General features: G+C 41.5%; 1 protein-coding gene across 1 annotated transcript in view; it reads right to left on the bottom strand.

The window, feature by feature from the left end:
- Positions 1 to 20,017, bottom strand: part of SVEP1 (sushi, von Willebrand factor type A, EGF and pentraxin domain containing 1) — a 122,892-nt gene extending 102,875 nt beyond the window's left edge. The window contains exons 1-3 of the mRNA XM_051789247.1: positions 19,375 to 20,017; positions 3,160 to 3,415; positions 1,781 to 1,957 (exon numbers count right to left, since the gene is read on the bottom strand). Coding sequence (XP_051645207.1) covers positions 1,781 to 1,957; positions 3,160 to 3,415; positions 19,375 to 19,893 — 952 coding nt within the window. The 5' untranslated portion in view covers positions 19,894 to 20,017. The remainder of the gene's footprint in view (positions 1 to 1,780; positions 1,958 to 3,159; positions 3,416 to 19,374) is intronic.
- Positions 20,018 to 24,739: the final 4,722 nt, after the last annotated feature.

Raw genomic sequence — 24,739 nt, 5'->3', positions numbered from 1 at the left:
AAATATAGCAAAAATAGCAAAAATAACAGCAGAAGAACAATTTCCCATCTCAATGAAAACTGTTTAAAAAAAGTCTTACTGTATTAAACAAACATAGGCTAGTGGACTATCTGCATGTTTAACCAAACAAAAGCTAAAAGTAGCTCAATTAAAATTGAAGTCCTGTTATTGTAAACTTGCCACAAGTCCTCTTGCACATTATACAGTGAAGAAAAGTTAAGATGCATTCTTAAGATTCCTTATGTTTTACAAGCCAACAGCTTTACAAACCCACAGCTATGCTCAGCTGTGAAATGTTAAAAAAAAAAAAAGGTTGGAATCCTTTTCAGAATAAAAGATTTCAAAATAGGCCATTTTTCCTTCAAAGAACACATACTGTACTTTTTTTTATCTGTCTTGAAGAATACAGCAGTTGAACAGAGCAGACATGAAGAACAGGTTTGAGTTACTCAGGTCAAATTCCCCCTAAAATACATGTATGCAACTTCAATTACTTTCACATACACAGCAGATGGCTGCAATCATCTAATACAACCCCCTTCTACAAACTTATTTCAGAAGCACCTGCCAAAGAAGTAAAAATGCAACTTTTGTCTGCAGCTGCAAAGCATCCCTTTAAAGACATCTGAGTTTTACCATTTTTGGTAGTGCTTGAAAGGTGTGCTCACCCCATCAAAAGAGTCTTTTTGATGGCCCATTATTTTTAGGAATAGCTCAAACCAATATTTAGTGACACAAGCTACTGACAGAGGCAGAAATGCTGTATCTATTTTTTTCAATAGATTACTAGGGCACCTGAGATGAAGGAAATTGACTTTAATGACAAATGAAAAAAATACTATGAAAATTTGATTTAAAATAAATTAGATTTACAACTGAAAATAAGCAAAACGGAATAGTCTTTGTTAAGAGTTAATTGAGCACACAAGGAAGCTGCACCCACTTACATAAAATATGATTCTGATGCCATGTGCCAGTGCTGACATCAATTCTGAACTACATTCCTCTACAGATGCTGCACTCAAACCTCAGTGAATTCCTGCCTGCCTATAGAACAAAGGAAAGGTGTTCCAGAAGCACTAAGTGAATTAGAATGTGTTAATTGGCAGGGAATATAATATAATACAATACTTCAGCAAATAACTGTAAAGTGCTGTCATTTTAACCGTAGACTTTGAATGCATACTATTAAAAGGACATTTCCAAAAAGTAGTAACAAAAACAATCTCACCAAAATGTGATGACAAGTTTCTCTTTAGTGACCCAAATGCTTTCTTCCTCTTTAGTAATTGAAAGTCAACATGAGGGAATTAAAGCATATTTACTTGACTGTTAAGTTTTGCCAAGAATTTATCCTGCAAAGATCCAGATATATAGCCCCTCTGCAAACAGGGAAGTTTATGAAAGCTCAAAATGTGATCAGAAAAATTCATGAAGGAAATAGGTACTATGAGCAAAATACATTACCTGAGACTTGGTAAACTCCTAGTAACAAATTTCTGATGTGCTGCGTTTTAAGGAAGTTTTACTTTGTCAGAACATTTCCCTGATTCTTACCTCTTTCCTGTGCATCTCTTTGAGCTGTTGTTGAAGACAAGGTATGAGGTGGGTTTAACTGCTAGAGCTGTTCTGTGTCTTCAGTCAGAGAGTCTTCCAGACTTGGATGCATTCTGATCCAGGTTCATATCCATAATCCCAAACAAATCTTTTCACTCTCAACTGGATTAGCCATGTATTCAGGGCATACAGAGAAACCCAAATACTGAGACATGAGACTCACCTGTGCATTCATGTTGTAGTCCTTTCCCATAGTACCCTTTTTCACATATACACTCAAACTGGCCAGTGTGAGTACCACATTTACAGCTTGCCATGATGTCGCAGCAGTTTTCGTTTGCCTCACAGAGATAGGAACAATGCGATATATCTTCTTGGATATAGCTGCCAGAGGGTAGGTCTGAAATAGTATTAACTTATTAACAAAAAATTCAAACAGAAGTTCTCACACAAGCGTCATACTATGCCACTAGTGGAATGTTTGTTAAAAACCCTAAGTTCCAGTTCTAAGCAGTAGTGACATCAGTGTGAAGCAGAGCCTTGCTATGCTCAAAATGTAATAAAGAAAATAAATTGGTGTCCTTGTTCTGGAAAAAGGCTCACTGAAATCCACAGTGCACTCAAATTTTTTCACTTGGCTTCATTTGAGTCTAACACTGCCAGAATGCAGTCTCACTCCCAACAGAAGCTGTTGAGACAGCTTTTCCCAGCTTTGGTGGATGCCAGATTTGGCATCAGAAGAGTATTTGGTCATGGCACGTGTAACCAGTTGGTCATACCATAAAAAAACCCAAGTCCTTCTTCTGGCACATTCACATAGACCAGTCCAACCTCACCGGGAACAAACAGGATAGCAGTAACGCACCAGAAAGGCAGTAAAGCCCTGCTTATTTAAAAGCCACGTGTTTTTAAAAATTGTAGCAAATTCATGCAAATGGCTAGTCTAAGGCATGAAAATGCATCTCTAAGCCTCAGTCAAGCCTTGCAAACAAATGTTTCATTGTGTGTTCTCGCTTGTCTAAACCTACTCTATTTTTCAGGAAGAATTTTTTTTTTCTAGAATATAGCAGATTAAAAGAGGGTAAAACCACAGTCCAAACTCATTCTATCGCTTGCACTTGCCAGTTTTACTGAATGTATAAGGTCATAAAAACAAATTGTATTTACTCTTACACAGAGAGTTTTAAATCAGTTCTGAGCAGACTAAATTTTGTTGTTATATAAGATACCGAAAGGTATTATGTCTAGTCCAGAAGTGTATACTAGGTGCCTCTTTAGGGCAATCATGTAAGGTTCATCCATTCCAGCACAAGCTACATTGGGCTAAGAATACAGTCTGTTCTTCATGGACAAAATGAAGAGCTGAATGGATGTAAATATGTATATATATCAATGAGGAGAATTTTGCTCACATTTTGTTTATGATGAGTTAGTCAAATAAAATTTATCCTTTTAATGGAGGAACAAACACCTCTGCTAGAATGTACGAGGAAACAAAAGGGAATCAACACTACATGACATGTAAATGCAAGACACTACTAGAGATCTTTCTATTCAGACCCCTCTGCTCTCTGTAGATTTCTGATGTTAGTACATTAATACCTTCATGAAGAGCTCTGCGCGCCAGAGCTTCAAACTCAGTAAAACTGTGAAGAAGGTAACAATGATCTTCTTTTGGGTGGGATGCCATATCATTCAGTTCTCGGATATTCCCCTGCCATATCCCAAAGGTGAAGATCTCCACTCCAAATTCACGCAAGGATGCTGCAATGGGCCTTGGGTCTCCCCCATTGGAATATCCATCCGTAATGAGAAATATCACTTTTGTGGAATTTCCACGGGCATGCCGCAATATTTGCTGGAAGAGAAAATGAAATTGCACATCTCAGCAAAGAGTTAACAGTGGTTGATCTGTACACTACTTCCCTCATGATGTGACTCCTTTTATTTGAATTATACAGATAAATTAGGCCCTTGCAAGATCTCCCACTATAACAAAGGTGAACCAGCTGCCAGCAGAGCCTGTGGTTAAAGAAGGCAAACCACTAATTTACAATGCAGTCACAGTCTGCAAAATCACAGAAATCACAACACCATCTGAAATGAGACACTTTTTACATTGACTGATAGTCACCTATGAATCAGACAGCAATGATTCTGACCAGTGCTTTAGCAACTTTGTTGTCTTCTGCTTAAACAGGTAATCCAAACATTGAAAATCTAGTGCAAGACCCAAAATATGATCTAACATATTTTAACATAATCTTACGTTTCGATCCACTAAATTATAAACCACACTTCTGATTTATTCTTAGTCTTTTCCCAACAACCATCTGGACAGTTGGTTATTTTAACCCCAGCACAGCACTTCCCATCATTCCTGTTGAATTGTCCTTTTCTCCCTTACAATGGTTTTCTAGCATCACTTCAGACTGTCCATTATGGCATCAAAACTGCCTGCAGTCCCTTCCACCCTGCTGCCACGTACAGATTAAGGATCATTCTTTCTAATACTTCACACAAAACACTTGTGACACTACTCAGTAGCGCCTGAGTGAGAACAAACGCCACAGATTCCTGCCCATTTCATCCCTCCAGTCTGACAGTGCACTGCTAATTACTCTCTAAGTACATTTGGTTTTGGATGACAGGCAGAGTGCCTCCAAAAATGCAATGTTGACATGCCAAGGACTAGAAACCATGCAGTTACCATGCTGATTAGCCACTGTCTGTCAGAGTCTGAGTAAATATGGGACCACTACCAATCTCCTACTGGTGGTCAGGTGCTGATTGCAGCCCTAAGGCAAAGGATTGTGAAGGTGTACTTTCTCCTTCCTTTGTGAACTTCTGTAGAAGGAATTAGATTCTGACCTCCAGTTTGGTAGCAGGCAAATAACTACCATGTTTATTTCAAAAATAGATCGTACCATGCTACAATCAATACAAAAGACCACATTTGATAGACCTATGAATGATAGTCCAAAAATCATGTTGTTGCATGATGAGTAGGTAAATGTATTTAAGCCACCCTTAACAAACACAAATTCCAAAAATGGAGGTGATCTGAGTTGAGTAGTTTTATTACAAAATCTTAAAGTAAAACTTATGAAGTAAAATCATCTGCCTTTGAGCTCAAACAAAAGCATACAGTCTAGGTGAGTCTAAATAACCTGCAGAGTTTTTATATCCCTTCTCAGTAAGGCAGGCCAGGACAATTTGATTTCAGGACCATTTGATTTTGATTTGTCAGTTCACTGATTTCAGGTAGATACTACACAAAAACAAGTACACAGACCGCAAATCAAAGCATATACCATTGACACTGTGGTCTGAGAGACTGCCAAGCAATGTTTTGCTGTTGGACTTGATTTTGTTACTGCTTCTATGCAAAACCCACAGGGAGTGAAACCAAATTCTCTTGGACAAAAATACCCTTCACAAATCAAACCTATTGTTCCTCATATTGTTTAAGTCGTAAGTGGAAAACCAGAATGAAGTGAAAAAGTAGAATGAAGTAGAAAGCTAGAATGAAAAGAATCAGGAAGAAAAAAGACAAGACAAAAGACAACACAAAGACAAATAGGAACAAAAGTACAAATGCCTTTTTTTAAAAATGGATTGTAAAATTGATGCTATAAGACAAGGGACATTGCAGGCAGAGAGGGTAGTGCTATTTATAATTAACATATAATTAACATATTTAACATTAACTGTGTTATTTTAAAATAGAATATAAGCAACTTAAACTTCTATCCAACTTCTTAAGTATTCAGGATGGAATTCTCCACTCAGGATGTTTCTCTCACGCTGTTTCAGTGAAAAGGGCTTTTTTTTGAAAAACAAGATGAAAAAAACATATGTTCCATCCATACTTCTTTGATTTTGGCAACCACAGCATATCTGAGCTTTGAAGAAAGAACTTTCAATCTGCAAATCACATAATAAAGGTGGAAAAGTACGCCCCAAATACACTCAAGTTGTGGAATATGTGTAACTGAGGAAAACCCACAACTTACACAGGACTAAGACACATAACAGAGACTGCCAGTGCAATTCTGAAGATCCCATCTACCAGCAGCTTGCTCTAGCAGCATGCCATTTCAACTCGTGATTATGTCATAACATGCACAGAAAGGGGAACAAAGCTTAATTTTGGAAGGATGTAGCTTTGCAATTTCTGTAGTGTCTGTTTCCCTGTGCATAACACAAAGGTGCACAGACTTTGCAGGTGAAGGTAGTGGATGGCATTACACATTGCCCTAGTTCTTCAGCAATTGATACTCAGATAGTAATCAAACTTCCATGTTTTCCATAAATACAGAAACATGTTTGCATGAACAATGAACCAACTAGCTTGTGCCTCAGTAGTCTAGCCAGGACAACAGAGATCTCATAAATGATTTAATTCTGCTTAGTAAATTACCAGGGATCTCTGTTTTACAAAATTAGACTGCGAAAAATGTCCTCTGAAACTGCTGAAACACAAACTCTCCATGTCTTTCTATGCGATCAAGAAAGTTCCTGATCCCATGAACAAATGCTTACCAAGCCCTCTTAAAAGATGAGGGTTTGAGTAAGTGGGAAGCATCAGTAAAAGACCATTTTTGAGGAGAAAATGACCATTTCTGAGGGGAAAATACACCTTAGCTACATGACTTTCAAACAAGGCAAGCAGCAAACAGCTTTTTGTTCTCTGCATCTCAAAGGGCAATTACCTCTTCAGGACAGCACTTCTGTCACACACAGACACAAACTGAGCTAACAGGTAAAAGAGCATGAGGCTGTCTTCCTGCTACATGAAGACTTGAATATTCAGGCATCAGGGGATCTGAATAGAGAAACAGACAGACAAACAGACAAGATTGCTACATATTGCCCCTAGAAATCAAAACAAAACAAAACAAAACAAAACAAAACCACTGAACAGCTTGGCACTCATGTCTTGCAGCTGTAACTCTAGATACAGAATCCCCGCTGTATAACAGCAGAGGGAAATAACAAGGGAAGGAAAAAAACATTCAGCACGGGGTGGAGGGGAGACCAAAATCTATTTTTAAATAATTTGTGTATGTCTGCTGGTCAGGTTAGTGTTTTGTTCCTTTTTGTGAAAGCACAGTGACACAGGTCACCATCCAGAGCTGCTGACAATCCAGGTATCACTCCACATTACCTCTTCTCTCCAATATTTGTGTGGCATTTCAGACAATTTTTGTTTCCTCTAACCCTGACTCACATTCCTCTATTCTGAGAAACCTCTCTCCTTTCCTTTCCAGAAAGTGGTTTTGAAAGCTGTTCTTTTCCCCAACAGAAATATCATATATTTTTAAATGTGTGTTCACTTAACCCCTAAACTTACGAACACACACAGAGATCATTCCACGTATTTCACCAGTTCCTGCCAACTTCATGGACTGTATCTATATAAAGATGACTTTTTTTCATGACAAGGCTTTGCAGTCCCTTCATAAATCGTCATGCTCTTCAATAAATACAGTTTAAAAGCCCACTAAATGGTACCAGGAATTTAAAAGGATCCTGAGAACCTGTTTCTTTGGTATGAATATCCACATCTGCTTTTGATTTATTGTCAAATGAAACTGAGCACAAGCTATAACTCAAAATACAGTGCTGAATGACGTTTAATTGAGAACACAGACCATTTGGTCAATGTTGTAAATTAATAAGGGGTAAGTACAAACAAAACAAACCAATTAGTACTCTTGATGATTGACAAGAAATGCATGGCGTCACTAGAAATATCTAGTCTTTTACCGTTTTAGTAACTATTTTCTTGTCTACACTTCTTTTACAGGAGTGATAGATCAGTCAGTTTCAGTAAACCTTCCAGATCTTAACTAAAACATTCTTTTCACATTAGCAAAAAGTTATTACCATCTGTATTGTGTTCAGTGTCTGTTTAGTGTGCACAAATATCTGACAGACTTGCCCAATTTTTTGTGCCAATAACACCCCTTAGAATTAAAAAATGAAGCCTTGTGCAACGAAAGAGTTGTCGTACAAAATCCTCCTCTAGAAATTCACTACTGTAAGGGAAGTTAAATCCCATTAGTAAAGTCAAAAAAACAGCTAAACCTCTAAATTTAGTGGTTTTAACATTAATATGGAGTTTGTAATATAAAATTATGAGGCAAGAAGCATCCAAGGGCAAAGACTCCTTCAGTCGCTTGACAGACACAGCAAGGATGTTGTCAAAGGTTCTTTGTTACTGCCTCAATTACCTCATCTGCATCCAGTATGTAAACATATAATCTTGGGTCTGATCCCTGTCCTTACTCTGTGGTTTGCTTTTAAAGAAGATTCTGACCATACAGAACTGGCTATTAATAAATCTGTCTAGAGGAAAACAAACTGAAATGAGTTAACCTCTCTCACTTTACAAACTAAGCCTTAGGTAATGTTAGACAGCTCCAGGATCCTTGCTAGGAGAAGCTTGCCTTAAAAGGCTTAAGTTGGAACCCAGCCCTCAAAATAACATTATCCAAGCATTCACCTTGTAGGAAATACACTACCTAAGGGAATGTTTTTTTGTTATAGGTCAGGAAGAACCACCACTGCATCTCAGAAGCAAAACAGAAAGCCCTCCACTAAAGAGCCATTCAGCTCCACTATACCAGTTGACCACTTACACTGAATTTCTTTTCACTCTAGGAATAACATAAAACTTACAGTCTAAGGGATGATTTCTGAATAGAATGAGATTATTCCTTTTTCCCAGAGGATCGCTTATTCACTATAAAAGGAATAATTCCCATTTCATAATATAACAGAATTTAACTATATGTAATACAACATATTCACTATTAAGCACAGCATAGATTTGACATAGATAGTCATCTGAATATTAAAACAGTATGTCTTAATTTATCACGGATGGCTTCAGAAGCAGACCTGCATGTCATTCACAAAGGAAATGGCAATGCTAAATCTCTTTGCAATGCTCAACCTTTGTTTCAAAGTTTCTTTGCTTTCATCCTTCCTGCAGGTAAAAAGACCCAAATCTGGCAGAAAATTTCATACAAATAAATATTCTATAAACAAAAGAATAATGAGTACTGGAATCAACCATAGCTTTTGGTGGAGATGAGGCACTTATCACTGAATCCAGAGCAACCCTAAGGAACCTGGTCACTCACAAGAGCAATGCAAAGCCAGGGGGGGACAAGTACAGTTCCCCTTCATCATGATACAAATACTGTTATTCCCTTACATAAAAGAGCTAGCTATACCTCTTGTACTCCCTCTGTAAAACAGCGAAGTTCTGATTTTACTACCTTTTCTTTTGGTCACTGAACACTGCTATTTTCACTCTTCCAATCAAATGAACTAAAAGATATTCCACAGTCAGAGGTTTCCAAGCTTTTACTACTTTCTTCTGCACTGCTACACAAGCTCTAGAGCGAGTCTAGTGCTGTTACCTAGACAGAAAAAAAAATTAACTAATTTTAAAGCTTTCATTAGATATTTCCCTAGCAAAAAATGCACTCATAATTCAGAGAAAAGATGTATCTATAGAAATAACCTGGATATTTAAATAGTTCTATGAGTAACTGCAAAGTATCATCTCAGTAAATCTTACAACTTTGTCAGACACCCCCAATCTTTGGATGAAAGCACACAGATAAAAAGGCCAGGTATGCTCATGGCCAGGACATGTAGAGACATGCCATCTAAGGAAGGACTGACAGATCTAGAATTGTTCAGATGAAGAAAAGAAGGCAAAATGTACATATCCATGCATATATATAAATACTTGAATTAGATACATAAATATATATATAATTTATGTACATAAATATTCCATATACATAGACCCATGTATATATATAAATACTTAATGAGTGGGGGAGTAAAGAAGATGTATAAAGAATTCTGATAGCATGAGGCAAAAAGCCCAAATTTAAAGACCAAAATTCCACTTGAAGAGACCTGGACAAATCAGAGGACTGGGCAATCACCAACCATATGAAGTTGAACAAGGGAAAGTGCTGGATTCTGCACCTGGGATGGGGCAACACTGGATGTTCGTATGGACTGGGGAATGAGATGCTGGAAAGCAACTTCATGGAAAGGGACCTGGGGGTCCTGGTCAATGAAAAGTTGAATCTTAGTCAGCAGTGCCCTGGCAGCCAGGAGGGACAACCATGTCCTGGGGGGCATCAGGCAAAGCATCACCAGCCACTCGAGGGAGGGGATTGTCCTGCTCTGCTCGGCACTGGGGCAGCCTCACCTTGAATATTGTGTGCAGTTTGGGGTGCCACAATATAAGAAAGATATTAAGCTATTGGAGAGAATCCAAAGGAGAGCAATGAAGATGGTAAAGGGCCTTGAGGGGAAACCGTATGAAGAGTGGCTGAGGGCACTTAGTGTGTTCAGCCTGGAGAAGAGGAGACCTCATTGCAGTTACAACTTCCTCTTCAAGGGAAGAGAAGGGGCAGGCACTGATCTCTTCTCTGTGGTGACCAGTGACAGGACCTGAGGGAACGGCCTGAAGTTGTGTGAGGGGAGGTTTAGGTTGGAGATTAGAAAGAGGTCCTTCACTTCTACCACCAAAGGGTGGTTGGACACTGGAACAGGCTCCCCAGGGGAGTGGTCAAACAGCAGTGGTCAGCACCAAGACTGACAGTTCAAGAAGCGTTTGGATGATACTCTTGGGCACATGGTGTGACCCTTGGGCATGGTCCTGTGCAGGGTTAAGAGTTCGACTTGATGATCCTTGTAGGTCCCTTCCAACTCAGCATATTCTGAGATTCTGTGATTCTATGAAAAAACACTTTTACTACAAGGGCGATCAACCATTGAAACAAGTTTCCCAGAGAGTTTATAGGATCTCCATCCCCAGAAATACTCAAAACCCAACTTGGACACAGTCCTGAGCAACCTAAAGAAAAAAACAAATAACTCAAAATCACCACTGGCTTTGCAAAAAGGAACTACTACATAGAATTTTGGCTTACACAGTTGTGTGAGGACTGTTGGATCTGGCGACTTGAAATTGTGTGGCTTGTAGTTTTGAGCCCTGAACTAGAAAGAACCGAATGTGCCTAATTTCCAGAAAACAACTAACATACATATCCTTCACTCTCTATCATTCTGAGGTCTTCTAAACAGGACATTAAAAGACAAAGCATGTTATGTACATAGCCATTTTCTAAGGTCTTGGTGCTATACAACCTTCTAACAACTTTATCATGACTTCCAAAAATTGCTGGAGGCCCTTATATGCTGCTATGTTGTGTGCCATATTCAAAATATCATCTTGCTAATAGATCTCAGTTTGATTTGAAAAACTAAAAACCCTAGTTTTCTTTGTCTGCGAGTAATTTCCATCATTAAAGTAACAAAGCTGTGACTTGATTTCTCCAGTACTGCTCCAGTCTTCTGCTAATAATAAAAACAAGGACTCAAAAATATTTTACTGAATATGTAATTGATCTCCATGTATTTTCAGACCAAGCATTCACAACACTATTGACTAGTGCATCTGCCAAATATTTGTCTCTTTTGTGTTTGCTTTAAACATTTATTATTTTAAAAAAAGCAGGGGGGAAAAAAGAGCTGAACAGCAAAATCAATTCCAAAAGGACAAACACAGTTCATAACCTTGCCCATCTACTGCCGACTGCCACTGCTCAATTATCTTCTGAATATATATATATTTTATATATATGAATATTTTTTTTTTGCTCCAGGACTGCTAGAATTGAGCAACATTAACAAAGATTATCATTGCTAAGAATTGTCCCAGACCAAGTGGGTGTTGGGGAGTGTCTGGGAGATAAATAAGAGCCCCTGATTACCTGTTTATAATGTATATATCCAGCAGAGCACCACGCCACTGAATGCTAAAGCTTTTTACAGACTGCTGCTCATGTCTTACTGATTGAAGTTACCAGTGAGACTCTGAACCAAAGGGAGCATCATAATTTTAACAAAAGCCTTTGTTTTGAATTGTGTTAACATCATAGAGAAGTAAGTTGCTCCAAGATTTGAACAGGTTCCTGGTCATATAAAGAGCCTACCTGTTGCTAAAGGCAATAGTGCTTTTAATTTCTGCACCTGGAAAAGTCAGAAAACTCTGACCACCACAAACATTTTGTCTCACTGCAAAATCTGAATTAAAAATTCCAGTAACACGTGGAATGGGAGGACAAAGGATAAAATATGTATCATAGAACATGCAAAATAAATTTCATATGGAATATTAACACTGAAGCTCGTGTTAGGAACTACTGCTAAACATGATGTGTTTTGGTGTAAACACCTCTCGTAAGACTAGGAAATTCATTAAAAATAAACCAACTTATTTTGTCCTAACTTCTTCAAAATTTTAATGCTGGGAATTTATTTCCTTCTCTCGGAACAAACCACTCTGTAGCTTTTCTGGTTTGTCTTCGTATCTCTGGAGCAAAGCACATGCTAGGACTGATTTCTCTGTGAAGATGCTAATTTTAAGGACTGCGGATCAGAAGGTACTTATATAATCAGACCCTCCGGCAAAGGTCCTGAGACAACAACAAAAAATGGTTTTATACTGAAAAGGAATCTCTATTCCTGAAACATTTAGGGTGATGTCATCCAGATACCACAGCTGTGAAAGATTTAATTTGTTGTGCAGCTAGTTCTGATATTGTATCAGTGAGATTTGTGTTAATTCCTGCAGCAATATCCCTAGTTTCTCGCTTCTGCCTCTGTATGTTACACTGGAAACTGGCTAAAGGCTTTGAAGTACCATACTGTAAATACAGAGTGTCCCTTCTAAGGCAGGTCTGTCTTGGCAGATATGCAACACAGTGGATGCTGGTACTCATAATTACAGCTGTCATCCTGAAAAGCTTCCAGAATGGATTACTTTCTTTAAGTGTCATATTAGTTTGCCTAGCTTTCAGGTTCATACACTTTTTAAACTTCTACAGAAGAGTGTGGGGCTGTGGCTGCACAAGAAAAACCAACCTTACTTTACTAGCATCTCTGAATACTGCTGATCAAACTTACAGCAGTGCAACGAGCGATAAACAATATGCCACAATAAGCACCCAGAAATCAACGAACAACAAGAGAACAGTAATGTTTGTGGGCTGATTTGCCATTCTCAAAGTTACATGAGCAAATTCCTTGGCCAGGAGCTGTGCAAAAGTATAAGCATAGATGGTAACTTGAATGCTGACAAGCTAGGTTTTAATAAGCCATGAATTTTGCATGAAAGTAGCCTAAATCACTCCATCGGATAACAATTCTTTTTATACAATATTTTGCATTATCCCTAGTACTAGCATGAAAATACTGTTGCAGTATGTTCAAAAGTATAAAGCCCATGTTGTGGAGGGGCAGTACAGAACATTAAAGGGAACTGGCAAGCGACTATTTCAAGCCATGAAAAACAATGCTTTAAAAAGCAATGAAGAACAGAACACTCACTAGTATTTTTTGCCTTTTATTCATCAGAACTACCAAGTGTACTGCTTCTAGGGATATCAGAGAAAGAAGAACATGAAAAAATAGTGAGGTTAAGCAGGCGGTTAATTCAGAGTATAGAGTAAGATGGTGTATCAATGCATTTGCAGCTTCCTACATACTCAGTGGAGAGGGTAGCACCAGAATAAAGGGCTTCAGCACACCTAATGCAGAACTGCCATATAGAGGCACTACACATGGAGATGACCCTACCAGTGGTCTCTACTGGAGTACAGACTCACTTCAGTCTGTGCCTGAAGCCAGGCTGTCTCCCTTTACTACCTCATACTTATAAACTCAATTCGCCTCAATGAAGAGATGAGGCTGAAGGATATGTACCAGAATCCTTCAGTGCTTCTTATAAGGCACATATTTTAGCATTTTAAAAACAAACTGCACTTAAGTTAAAGGGAAGATAATAAGTGACTAATCTGCTAAACACCAGACTTCCAAATCACAACTTCCTCTTAGACCCAAATTTAAGACACAATTTTGGAAGCATAAACAGATCAATTTCCAAAAAACAGGTTTTCAACCTAAGAAAATATTAATCCTGATTAGCCAGCCCCAGACATGATGCTAAGCAGAGCACTTTTTGCCTGTCCTGGCCAAAAAGTCAGAGAAAAAATTACTTAATAATTTCTTAAGGCAGCCACGTTTCAGGCCAGGTCCAAACACAATGAACAATGTGCAGATGTGTACCTTGCCTCTGACCCTGATGCATTAATCTTGTGAACAAATCTCATGCAAGGTTGTAGTAAGCAGGACTAGTACTTTTCACAAACACTACACTGATTAAAAGTGGTGATTTAGATTTGACACTAGTGATGGCTGACATGAACTCTACTTTCAATTTGACCAGTAATCCCTACCTCATAGCTCTGCAATTTCAGAGGTGACCACAGAGGTAAACCAGGCTGGCTTCATTTTTTTCCACTGTATCTTTAATACAGATTGTCAAGGCCATATTAAAACTTAGAGAGCCCCAATGCTGTCATCTAATCAGTTAGCTCTAAATGACCTAAGATATTTAGAGCATGATGCCAAAGATCATCAGTCTAGAATCTGCTGCTCTCTTGTTATCAGCTGCTCGTTTTGCAGAGGTTATAGGAATAAAAACCCATAAACACATTCTTGATAAACACACAACATACATGATTCTGAATGTTCATCTTCTCAGTGAGGGCACCATTTTTTTAAAACAAAAAAACCTTGAACCATGCACATGGTAAGAACGGCTTAATGAGAGGAAAGTCCTGCTTGTCAAACCTGATTTCCATCTATGACAAGGTAACCCACTCAGTTGATCAAGGGAAGCCAGTTGATGTAATCTTTTTGGAATTCAGTAAAGCTTTTGATATTGTCTCTCATGGGATCCTACTGGACAAAATGTACAGCACACAGTTGGATAAACACAACATGGGCTGGGTGAGCAATTGGCTCAGGAGTGGAATACAGAAGGTGATAGTGAATGGGGTAACATCAGACTGGTGACTTGTCACTAGTGGGGTTCTGCAGGGCCCCATCTTGGGCCTTGTGCTCTTCAACATCTTCATAAATGGCTTGGATGCAGGACTGCAAGGAATACTAAGCAAGTTTGCAGACAAAACAAAACTGGGAGGAGATGTTGATTCCCTCAAAGGCAGGGAGGCCCTGCAGAGAGACCAGGACAAGTCAAAGGACTGGGCAATCACCAACCATATGAAGTTCAACAAGGAGAGGTGATGGATTCTGCACCTGGGATGGGCCATCCCGGATGTTCATACAGACTGGGGAATGAGAGGCTGGAAAGCAGTGCCACGGAAAGGGACTTGGGGTTCCTGATCAATGGTAAGTTGAATCTGAGTCAGCAGTGCCCTGGCAGCCAGGAGGGACAACTGTGTCCTGGGGGCATCAGGCAAAGCGTTACCAGCTGGTCAAGGGAGGGGATTGTCCCACTCTGCTCTGACCTGGGGAGGCCTCACCTTGAATATTGTGTGCAGTTTTGGGCACTGCAACATAAGAAAGATATTAAACTACTGGAGTGTCCACAGGAGGGCAATGAAGATGGTGAAGGCCCTTGAGAGGAAGCCATATGAGAAGGAGCTTAGGGCACTTGGCTGTTCAGCCTGGATAAGAGGAGACTGAGGGGAGACCTCATTGCAGCTACAACTTCTTCTTGAGGGGAAGAGAAGGGGCAGGCACTGATCTCTTCTCTGTGGTGACCAGTGACAGAACCTGAAGGAACGGCCTGAAGTTTGTGAGGGGAGGTTTAGGTTGGATATTAGAAAGAGGTTCTTCACCCAAAGGGTGGTTGGACACTGGAACAGGCTCCCTGGGGAAGTGGTCACAGCACCAAGCCAGACAATTCAAGATGATATTCGATGATACTCTTGGGCACATGGTGTGACTCCTGGGAATGGGTGCAGGGTCAGGGATTGGACTCGATGATTCATGTGGGTCCCTTCCAATGTGGCATATTCTGTGATTCTGTGAAAAGATTTTCAATTTCCTTTGTGTCAACTAATTGGTTTTTTTTAATTTGGAAATGAGATTCTGAATCTGCAAATGCGCTGAAATTAAAAGCTAATTTTCCTAGTGGGCGACAATACTGCATCTTGTACTTTCACGATTTTGACATACCGAAGAAACAGAGACACCATTACTTATTTAAACAAGCACTAAATAAGCATTATAACTGTTTATTCTCAATTGATATGTGCTTACATTCTTTTGAGGGGCTTTTTAAAATGTTTTTTAATTGGACAACAACAGTACACTGGATTTGACATGCTGGTTGGCTGTTTGTCATGATCCACATTAGATTCAAAACCAGATTTCAGGGACCATATACTCAGAAAACGTGCCACCTTATTCTGTAGGTGCTGTGACAAACCTTCCGCTTTCATATACCACTGAATAGAGTGATGGTGAAATACAAAAGCAAGAAGACTTTTTAATGCGACAATTATTATACTAACACAGAATGACTCCCAAAGCCTCCCTCAGCTACCACTTTGCCAGATTGTTTAGAAAAATTGGCTTGTCTAAGGCTGGCTGAGTGGTATCTATGACTTCTGCTCAATAGCAGTGCATACCTACAACTTCCAGCTCAGTTTTGAAGAGAAATGCTTCCCATTTTACTTCCACTGAAAGATAGAAACAAGTCTGTCCTCTTAGAAGCAGATGTTATTTTGTCAAAAGTTTGCAATGTGGAGTAGCCCACAAAACCCAGTGAAGCTTCAGGATGTTTAAACTGTTCATCAATAAAGATGGCACATCAGTGCTGGCATATATGTAACTGTGAGTCTTGGCTGTTAAGACAACAACACCCCATCAAACTTCCAACATCGTATGATGACCCCCCCATTTCTATTTCAGAACTCATCTGGCAACAAATGCACATCCTTCCCATGAGGCACAGTGAGTGATGATAGCAGTGGTTATCTCTTAGGATCAGAAGCTCCAATACAGGTGCCTACAGCTCAGAAATTCAGAAGTTATGACTACTAAGATATTTGGGTTTTATATGTATTCTTTAGTCTTCAGCACCAATGCTTACTCAAACCTGTTTGTATTTTCAATTCTGCTTTGGTTCTTTCTCTCTGTCACAACACCTCTGTAGCTCTCCATAATGCAATAAGCAATCTGCTTAACATAAGCTGCATGTAGTTTGTGCTGTCCCATGAACTTATGCTGTGAAAAACTGAAGCCAGAGAGTTTTGCATGAGTGAGCTCAGTTTCTTCCCCTTTCTTAGATGGTTTGCATGTGCCTTAAAAGAAAGACTGATGAACATAAGCACTTGCTGGCTCAAGTGTGGCATGAAATTCCCAAACAAGGTATCAAACCCAAACATTGACACCACCTGGATCAGCCCTCTGGATCAAGGTGGTATCTCCTGCCACTGTCTCTTGTGGTACATCCAGCATATTTCTGTAAACATCACAGAATTTATCTTCAATCTGCTGGGTAGGAATGTCAAAGTGGGGCACAAGTGTTAAAAATAAGCATGGACAGCTCTGACAAAACAGAGAAACTCTGCTCTGTGAAGCACCTTTGGAGAGGATGCAAAACTACAGCGCCAAGGAGAACTTATGTTTTCAAAGAAGATGGACATTACGTGGTTGCACAGCAGTTTGTCAAACTGAGCAGCTCTGGTTTTAGGATGGTGTTAAATGAATGGTTTTGCTGCCACGGGTTCTGAGACCTGCTGAGCAATTGCTATGTAAATCTTGCTCCTGTTCACTGGTGTTCCCAGGTCCAACTCTAACCAGCCTGATGACTTTGCAGAATTATCTCTCTCCCCCCACAATAGTTTCCGTAGAACTGTCACAGGCATGAATTAATCACTTTATCTCTAACAATCAAGAGTGCTGCATGACAATTTAAGTGCTGGGATTATTCTAACTGTGCACTTTGCTTCATAGTCTGTTACTAGAACACATAACTGATACTATTTTGGGGACTCCATAATGCTTCACAGAGACTTTTGAGTTTGGAAAAGAAGCAGAGAATTCTGGTCAGAAGTAGAAGAAACCCCATATTAAAGTGTAACATAAGAAAAAAAAGTGACATTTTAGAAAAGTGAAAGAAGAAATAATTACAGTTGTACCAAAATACAGTTAAAAGACAGCAGTGTAAGAGTCCAGAGGGAACAACAGTTTTGTTAGACTTTAAACAGAGATCTTCCAATAGCAGTATTTTAAGCTTAGAACAGTCATTTTCAGAAAAGTGTCTAGAAAAGAGAGTGTTTCCTGAAGATGTTAATTTGTCTGACATGAAGAAATCATACTGAACAAAACCACAGTACAGTATCTTTAATCAAGAGCCAGCAAGCAGACTGGAATTTAACCTTGTCATTCTATTGCAGTTCTCCCTGTCACCATGTGAATATTTTTCTTCCCACATTCTTATAAGTAAAATGACAGTCATGCTGTTGCAGCCACAAAGTTTAGCTGGGCTCACGAAACTAAATTGCAGGTTTCTGAAGGGAATTTTTGTTTATTTCACTTTAAAGATATCATTAGTCAAGATTTTGTATCAAGAAAACAGATGGTATTTCTTAAGCTCACATTTTGTTTGTAACCATTATTTTTAACTTGTATCATTTAACCATTTCACACAACACCTCTGATGTGGATCTATATTGAAACATGACTTCAAGTGGGAGATCTAATACAGGGATGTGTTTTCCTAAAACAGGTTTGACTTGTGCAGCTCTGAGCACATTAGACAATTGCTTTCTCCTGCCAAATGTGAAGAAGAGAATAAGCTTTGCCAATTTCACATGCCCAGCAGTGATGCACCTCTTGCAGTCTCACTCCTCAACTCTGTATGAGAATGCATAAGATGTTTCAAGACAAGTACACCCAATGCTCAGCTACACAACACTACCAGAAATTAGACGCAAAAACCCCAGAAAACGAGAGTTGCTTTGGGGGTTCCTCCTGCACCCACAGGGCAATGACAAGGAGCAGCCTGGTAAAAAAGTTTCCAGAGTGGACTAGCCGTCCATGAACCATCTACTGGGAAGCCTCCTCAGCGTGATCAAGTGTGAATACATGCCCAGGAGCTGTCTAAAGCAAAGTTCTGCCATGATCTGTATGACAACACTAGAGATGATTGTGTTCCAGGGTCTGAAAATGTTCCTGGACATGCTTCTATTTACTGGTATAATATACACACTTAAGGGCATCTTTGTCAGTCATCAGTAATTAAAGCAGTCTCCTGGCGACAGTATTTGGTATCTCTGACTGCTGATAGCTATTGGGTACCCAAGTCCCACCACCATAAAACAAGGCAGACGTTTCAGATGCCAGAGTTGTCTCATATATATCACTTCTGAAATAGAGACATGGGCTCCATGCCCCTTCAAAGAGTCAATTTCGCACATTTTTTTGCAAGGGCAGCAGAAAATATGGGAATCGCAGGTCGGCAGCACAGGAAGATAATGACTAATTGCCTTGACCAGACTATTCCCGTCCCAACTACACCACTCCACACCCTATCATACAGCCCTATATCCCTTTGACGCTGAACACCGTCGCACGGCACGGAGACACACTCGCACACACGCACTGCCCAGCACACCACACCCCGAGCCGTCACACCCCAACACCCCGAGCGCTCCTGCGCCGCACACCGAGCCGCGCTTCCCCTCGCTGCCGAGACGTCCCCTTGCCACAGCGCACCGCACCTGACGGCACCACCGCTCGCTCCTCACCTCACCCTCACCGCACCGCTCAACACACGTCCCACCGCGCTCCTCACCGCGCTCCTCGCCACACCGCACCCCCGCACGCCCCCGCACCGCGGTGCCAGGACCCCCGCGCAGGGCACAGCTCCCGCCCGCCGCCCCGTCTCACCGCCGCCTGCTGGAAGGCGCCCTTGGTGTAGGTGCCTCCGCCGCGGTAGGCGATGGCGGGGATCTCGCGTCCCAGCAGAGCGCACTTGTGCTGCTGCGGCCGCCGCCGGGAGATGTAATCCACGCGTGGCACCACGTTGCTGCGCGAGGAGAAGGTGACGATGGCGACGCGCGTGGCCGCGGGCACCACGGGGAAGTCGGAGAGCAGCTTCTTGACGAAGCGCAGCTCGCTGAGGAAGTTGGCCGGCCCGACGCTCGACGACTCGTCCACCAGGAAGACCAGCTCCAGCCGCCCGCTGCGCGCCCGCAGCCGCCGCACCTGGCGCTTGAAGGCGCGTCCCAGCTTCTCCACTTTGCTCTCCGTCGTATCGGGCAGCGCCGGCGCCGGCAGCGCGGGTGACGCCAAAGTCGGGGCGCGGGAGAGGGCGCCCGGCGGGCCGCCCGCCCGGCCCTGCGGCACCGACGGCGACAGCGACAGCGACAGCCCCCCCCAGCAGCAGAGAGCCACCAGGGTCCACATGGCGGGGCGGCGGGCGCGGGGACACGCCGGCAGCCGCGGGAGGAGAGCGGCTGGTCGCCCCCTGACGCCCCACCTCCTCTCTGCTCGGAGGGGCGGCCGGCCTGTCCCTCTTTCCCTGCCTCCCTTCCTCCCTCCCCGCCTGCCCCCGCAGGTATCCGCGCCCTTTAATCCCCCCGCGGGCCTCCCCCGCGGCTGAGGCGCTGCCCCTCGCACGCCCCCCTCTCGGTTGCCCCCCCCCCGCGCCTTTCGGTAACGTTTTTCCCCGTCCCTCCCCGCCTCCCGCCGCCTCGTCCCGCCCCGATGGGTCCCACACGGCTGTCGGGGGCCAGCCCGGCAGCTGGCGGTCATTGGAAACGCGGCGAGCCGAAGCGAAGCGGTGCCCGGCTTCCGAGAAGCGGGGGATGGGGGGGAAAAGGGGGGCGAAAAGGCAGGACCCCCCCGAAAAGAGAGGAGCGCCTTTTCCGCTTCCCCGCCGCGCGGGCTGTAGCTGCTGCTCGCGGGTACGGAGCAAGGGCTTGCACTGACACGTGCTGAATTAATCGTGGTTAATTTAGTCCTTTGTTTTGCGCGGAGGATGCGCCTGCGGCTGGGAGGTTTGAAGGGTCCGAATGCTCTGGTCCCGCTCCTGGCTGTCACAGTTTCACTCTCTTGTTCACTTCAACCATGTGTGGACTCAGTTTTCCAACCTTCAAGATGTACCTACAATACTTTATTGATGTATGTCTCAGCGAAGTGTCGGCGAAGTGTTTGGGTACAGAGGGGTGTGTTTCCACAAGGGTGTGTGCATGAAAGGTAGGGACAGCGCTTGCATATGTACATCAATATGTGTACATAAATATATAGAGAGATATACATGGATGTAGCAACAGTGACAATAACTTGGGCTTGTTATGAAAAATTCCTTATAGCCACGTGTGAGATTACAAACCATTTCTTGGAAATTTCTTCCTGTGTTGTCTTGCTGTCTGTGAATCACTTTGGAAGAGAGAAATGTTCCCGAAGAGACCTCCTGCCCAAACTCAGGACCCACTATTCCTTCAGCCAACCTCGCTACAGATTTAATTCTCTAGACTGTTATGAGGCAAGAACTTTGGTTTATTTTAGCCCTTAGTTTAGTATAAAACAGTTTTCTACCTAATCAACTCCATTTCCAGGAGTAACTCAGTCTCAGAAACATTCCCCTGGGATAGATCAGCCATGTAAACATGTTGATTGCAACTCTTCACCTTTAGTTGGTATTTTTCCTTCCTTTATACATTTTCTACTCCTCTCTCCTTTAGTTTACTTTTGTTGACATATCACAGTGCTATGGAATACACAGGTACATTAGTACATTTGCAAGTCAAACCCCACGTTTACATGTAATGGAATTATTTACTCTTTATTCACTGGGGCTCCCAGTGGTGGAAAATTGATCCAATACTGTCCTTTTGACTTTCCAGCAATACTCAAGTTTGGCTGCAAATGACAGGAGACTAAGTGACAGAAGATATTTAATTAGGGAAATGATGCATCTGATATGTGGATCCAACATTATTTTTTTACTTTATGTAGTAGTCCAAGTGCTTCACAAAATTCTGTTTCTTCTGCAGTAAGTATACTTCTGCGACTTAGTGCTTGAAGAGAAGATACCAATCAGACACTCTTACAGAGTCAAATGTGAAGAGTAGTTCTGGTACTGAAGGTTGAATAGCTGGTGGACAGACCAGTTTCTGCTAATGTTATAGTGAAATAAAGGATATAACATCACAGTTGGGCTACTCCGCAAACTTTTTGTTTCGGACAGGTAGCTGAAAATTGCTACAACCACCAAAATTCTCAGAAAGTTGATTTGCATCGTTGGTCTTTGGAAGATTAAAGAAATGATGCTGTAGTTGCATCCACTCTGGTCTGAGTCACACTACTAGTACACCTTCTTCTGCACTGTACTGGGCTATAGATCATGTTGGTCTTTGCACAAAGCAGAATGAAAGAATGGAAAAGTATAGCCAAGAGGAGTCTGGTTTCTGCAAGGTGCTCCTAACTAATGCTGCTGCTGCTGCTGCTGCTGCTGCTGCTACTCCTGAGTTTTCAGATTGTAAAAAGTACTTTTCTCTAGACTGGTTTAGTTTGTTGGGAAACTAACTTCTAGTTCTGTTGTTTTCTACATGTTTACATAAAGCCAGATTCATATTTCTAAATGCCACACATTTTAGGACTCAGAAGCAAAGCAAAGGAAAATGTATTAGAAATATTTTTAGCAAAGGAATGACAGTTAATATCAAAGGCCAGCTTTCATATGCACCTCCTGTACTGCCAATATGCAATCAGAGGTGACTAACTGTGAGAACAGAGCAGTTGATGTCAGTCTTAGTGATCTCATCAAAATTATGAATGCAAAAGATAACAGGGCAATTATAAATTAATCCTCAATACATGTACAATTTGTGAAAATGTGTATTCTCCTAGGTCATGCAGCTCCTGCAGTCATGCTACACAGAAGCTCTTACTGGTGTAAATAAAAGCTTCATCTGTATGTGTACAGGGCAGCAGAATGAAGTCATCAGTGTGAGATGTAAATATATTTGTCGCACAGGGAGTTCACAGTAGAAAAGGAGTAAATAGGTGAACAGCTAAGTTCTGACTGTGTATGCAAGACTGAGGCTCTAGCATGGTACTGATGTGAAGCAAAATCCAGGAAAATTTGAATGGTGAGGAGAAATTTCCTTTCAGTCCCTGAGTAATTAGCATGAAAAAAACTTTGAAAAGAATCGGTGACCTGTATATAGTGAATAACTCTTCTCATATGTTTTCCCCTGTACATAACACAGGTAACTGTCTTTACATTCATTGACATTCAATCTAGTTGTGCAGAGAGGAGATAGTAAAGCATTACAAGACACTCTGAGAAGGCAGTATCAACATCTGTAGTAAGCACGATCTAATGGTATGAGGGAGAGTGAGGGCAGCCAAAGTATTCGAGTGTGTTCCTGATGTGATTTAAGAAAACTATAGAAAAATGTCTGGTATTAACTTAAAAGCTTGAATTCATCCAGTGAAATCCTCAAGAAGGAATTTTTTCCACGAGGTTGTTCTTGCAAGAGAAAAAAACCGCCTTGCAATTGGTGGAGGTTGTGTGTGTGTGTTTGTGTAAACAGCAAGCATTCTGTTCACTATATGTTCACTAAGCTTTTCTGAAAGCAGCATTTCCAGGGGAAATCTCTGTTGTAATGAAATTGCCTTCTCCAAGCCTGCCTGCCAGCTCTTTACAAATCCTTTCCATGTTGGTGCGCTTAAGCCCTCTTCTTTTGATGGTCTTTTCCCTGTTGTATTCATGCATATTATTTGTGCTTTGGTTCATACTTATCTGTAGCAGATGGGAAAATGGAGAGCAGAAGGAGTTTTTCCCACTTTAAGTGTCCCTGACGGTCAAAATATCTGCCCTGGGCTTCATTATTTGAACAGAAAATGCAGGTTTCATGTGGCTTTTGACGACAGTGTGCATAAGAAGGTGATGCTGGACTGCGACTATTCCATTACAAACCAGCAGGTAACAAAAAAACGTTAGATCTTGTGAATAAACTGCCTTTGTCATGTGGCAGAAGAGGGCTGACTGGTCTTAAGGAAAGCTTGAGAGCAGCACTTAAGCTGCTTCTACAATCACATTACTGTATCTCTCTAATTGTCTTATTAAAATCCACAGACTTCATGAATTCCAGTAATTCTTTACTGTCTCCCCACAAGATCATATGGTTGTTTAATACCACCCTGCTTACTAAACAAAAGGGAAATCTTTACCCCCAGTTAAAAACCCTTCTGCAAACAAACAGTCTGAGGATTGCTGTCCTTTAGCCAAATAGCTTTTTGCTTGAATTACTCAATGAAACATGGCCAAGCATCTTTCCAAATATGGAGAAGAAAAGCAATGTATTCCTCCCCCTTTGTGTTCCCCCAAATACAGCTGTACAGAACACATCCTTGTACTCAACCCACACAGTATTTGTGCCTGCAGAGACAACACCGCAATATCACATACCCTACAATTTTTGAAGGAATGCAGGTAATTTTTGTTTTTACAGTAAGGATGTTCTGTTAGCAACTTCTTGCCACAGCAGAAACAGCCACAACTGGAATGTCTTCTCTGTGTTCTTAAGTTTCTGCAGAAAGCTTTCAGCATTCTAAATTTTAGCTAGAGATAAAATGACAGCTTAAGAACACAAGTCAGAACCTGATGTTACTTAAGCTGCTTCTAAGACTCTCTTTGTGCTCAAGTCCACAGTGTTGATTTGGGGAAACCTTACACAATACGTAGCTAGCAGAGCTAGCCTTTCTTTGCTTTCAGCCATTGCCAGAGTACAGGATTACTTGGTGCTGTCCACTTCCCTTTGCAGATTTCAGTGGGGGGTGTTTAAGGCTCTGTAGAAAGAGCAAAGCTTTCAGGAACAGTATTTACAGAGTAGGAGTAGAAATATTTCCAGTCTCAGAAAATGACCCCTGAAATTGGCCACAGGGGAGTGATTGATGCAGTATCAGAAAAGTGCCAGTCCCTGGTAGCTTATGTCCAGTCTTGGTGGCTTAAGTGAAAGCAGCAGAGCTGTTCTAGGAAAGGGGGAGAAAGAAGGGAAATTACTTCTTCCTCTTTCCTCCTGTGCCTTTTAGGAGGAAGGGCAGAAAGAACAGGTCCAGCTCCTGAGTTCTGGAGCGTGTGTTCTCTCCTCACAGCTGAGAACCTTCACTGTAGTGTGTTACCTGCTTGCAGCTCTAACTACGCTTTTCATTCACTGCCCCCAAACTATGACAAAGACCAGGCAAGTCTGCAGTCGTGTCGCAAAGCAGAGTCTGCTGTGGGGAGCTCCCTACGTTAAAA

Source organism: Manacus candei, unplaced genomic scaffold (genome assembly GCF_025592945.1).
Source record: "Manacus candei isolate 608988 ecotype Guabito, Panama unplaced genomic scaffold, ASM2559294v1 h1tg000027l, whole genome shotgun sequence".
Lineage (NCBI taxonomy): Eukaryota > Metazoa > Chordata > Aves > Passeriformes > Pipridae > Manacus > Manacus candei.
This window is presented reverse-complemented; position numbering and strand designations above follow the sequence as displayed.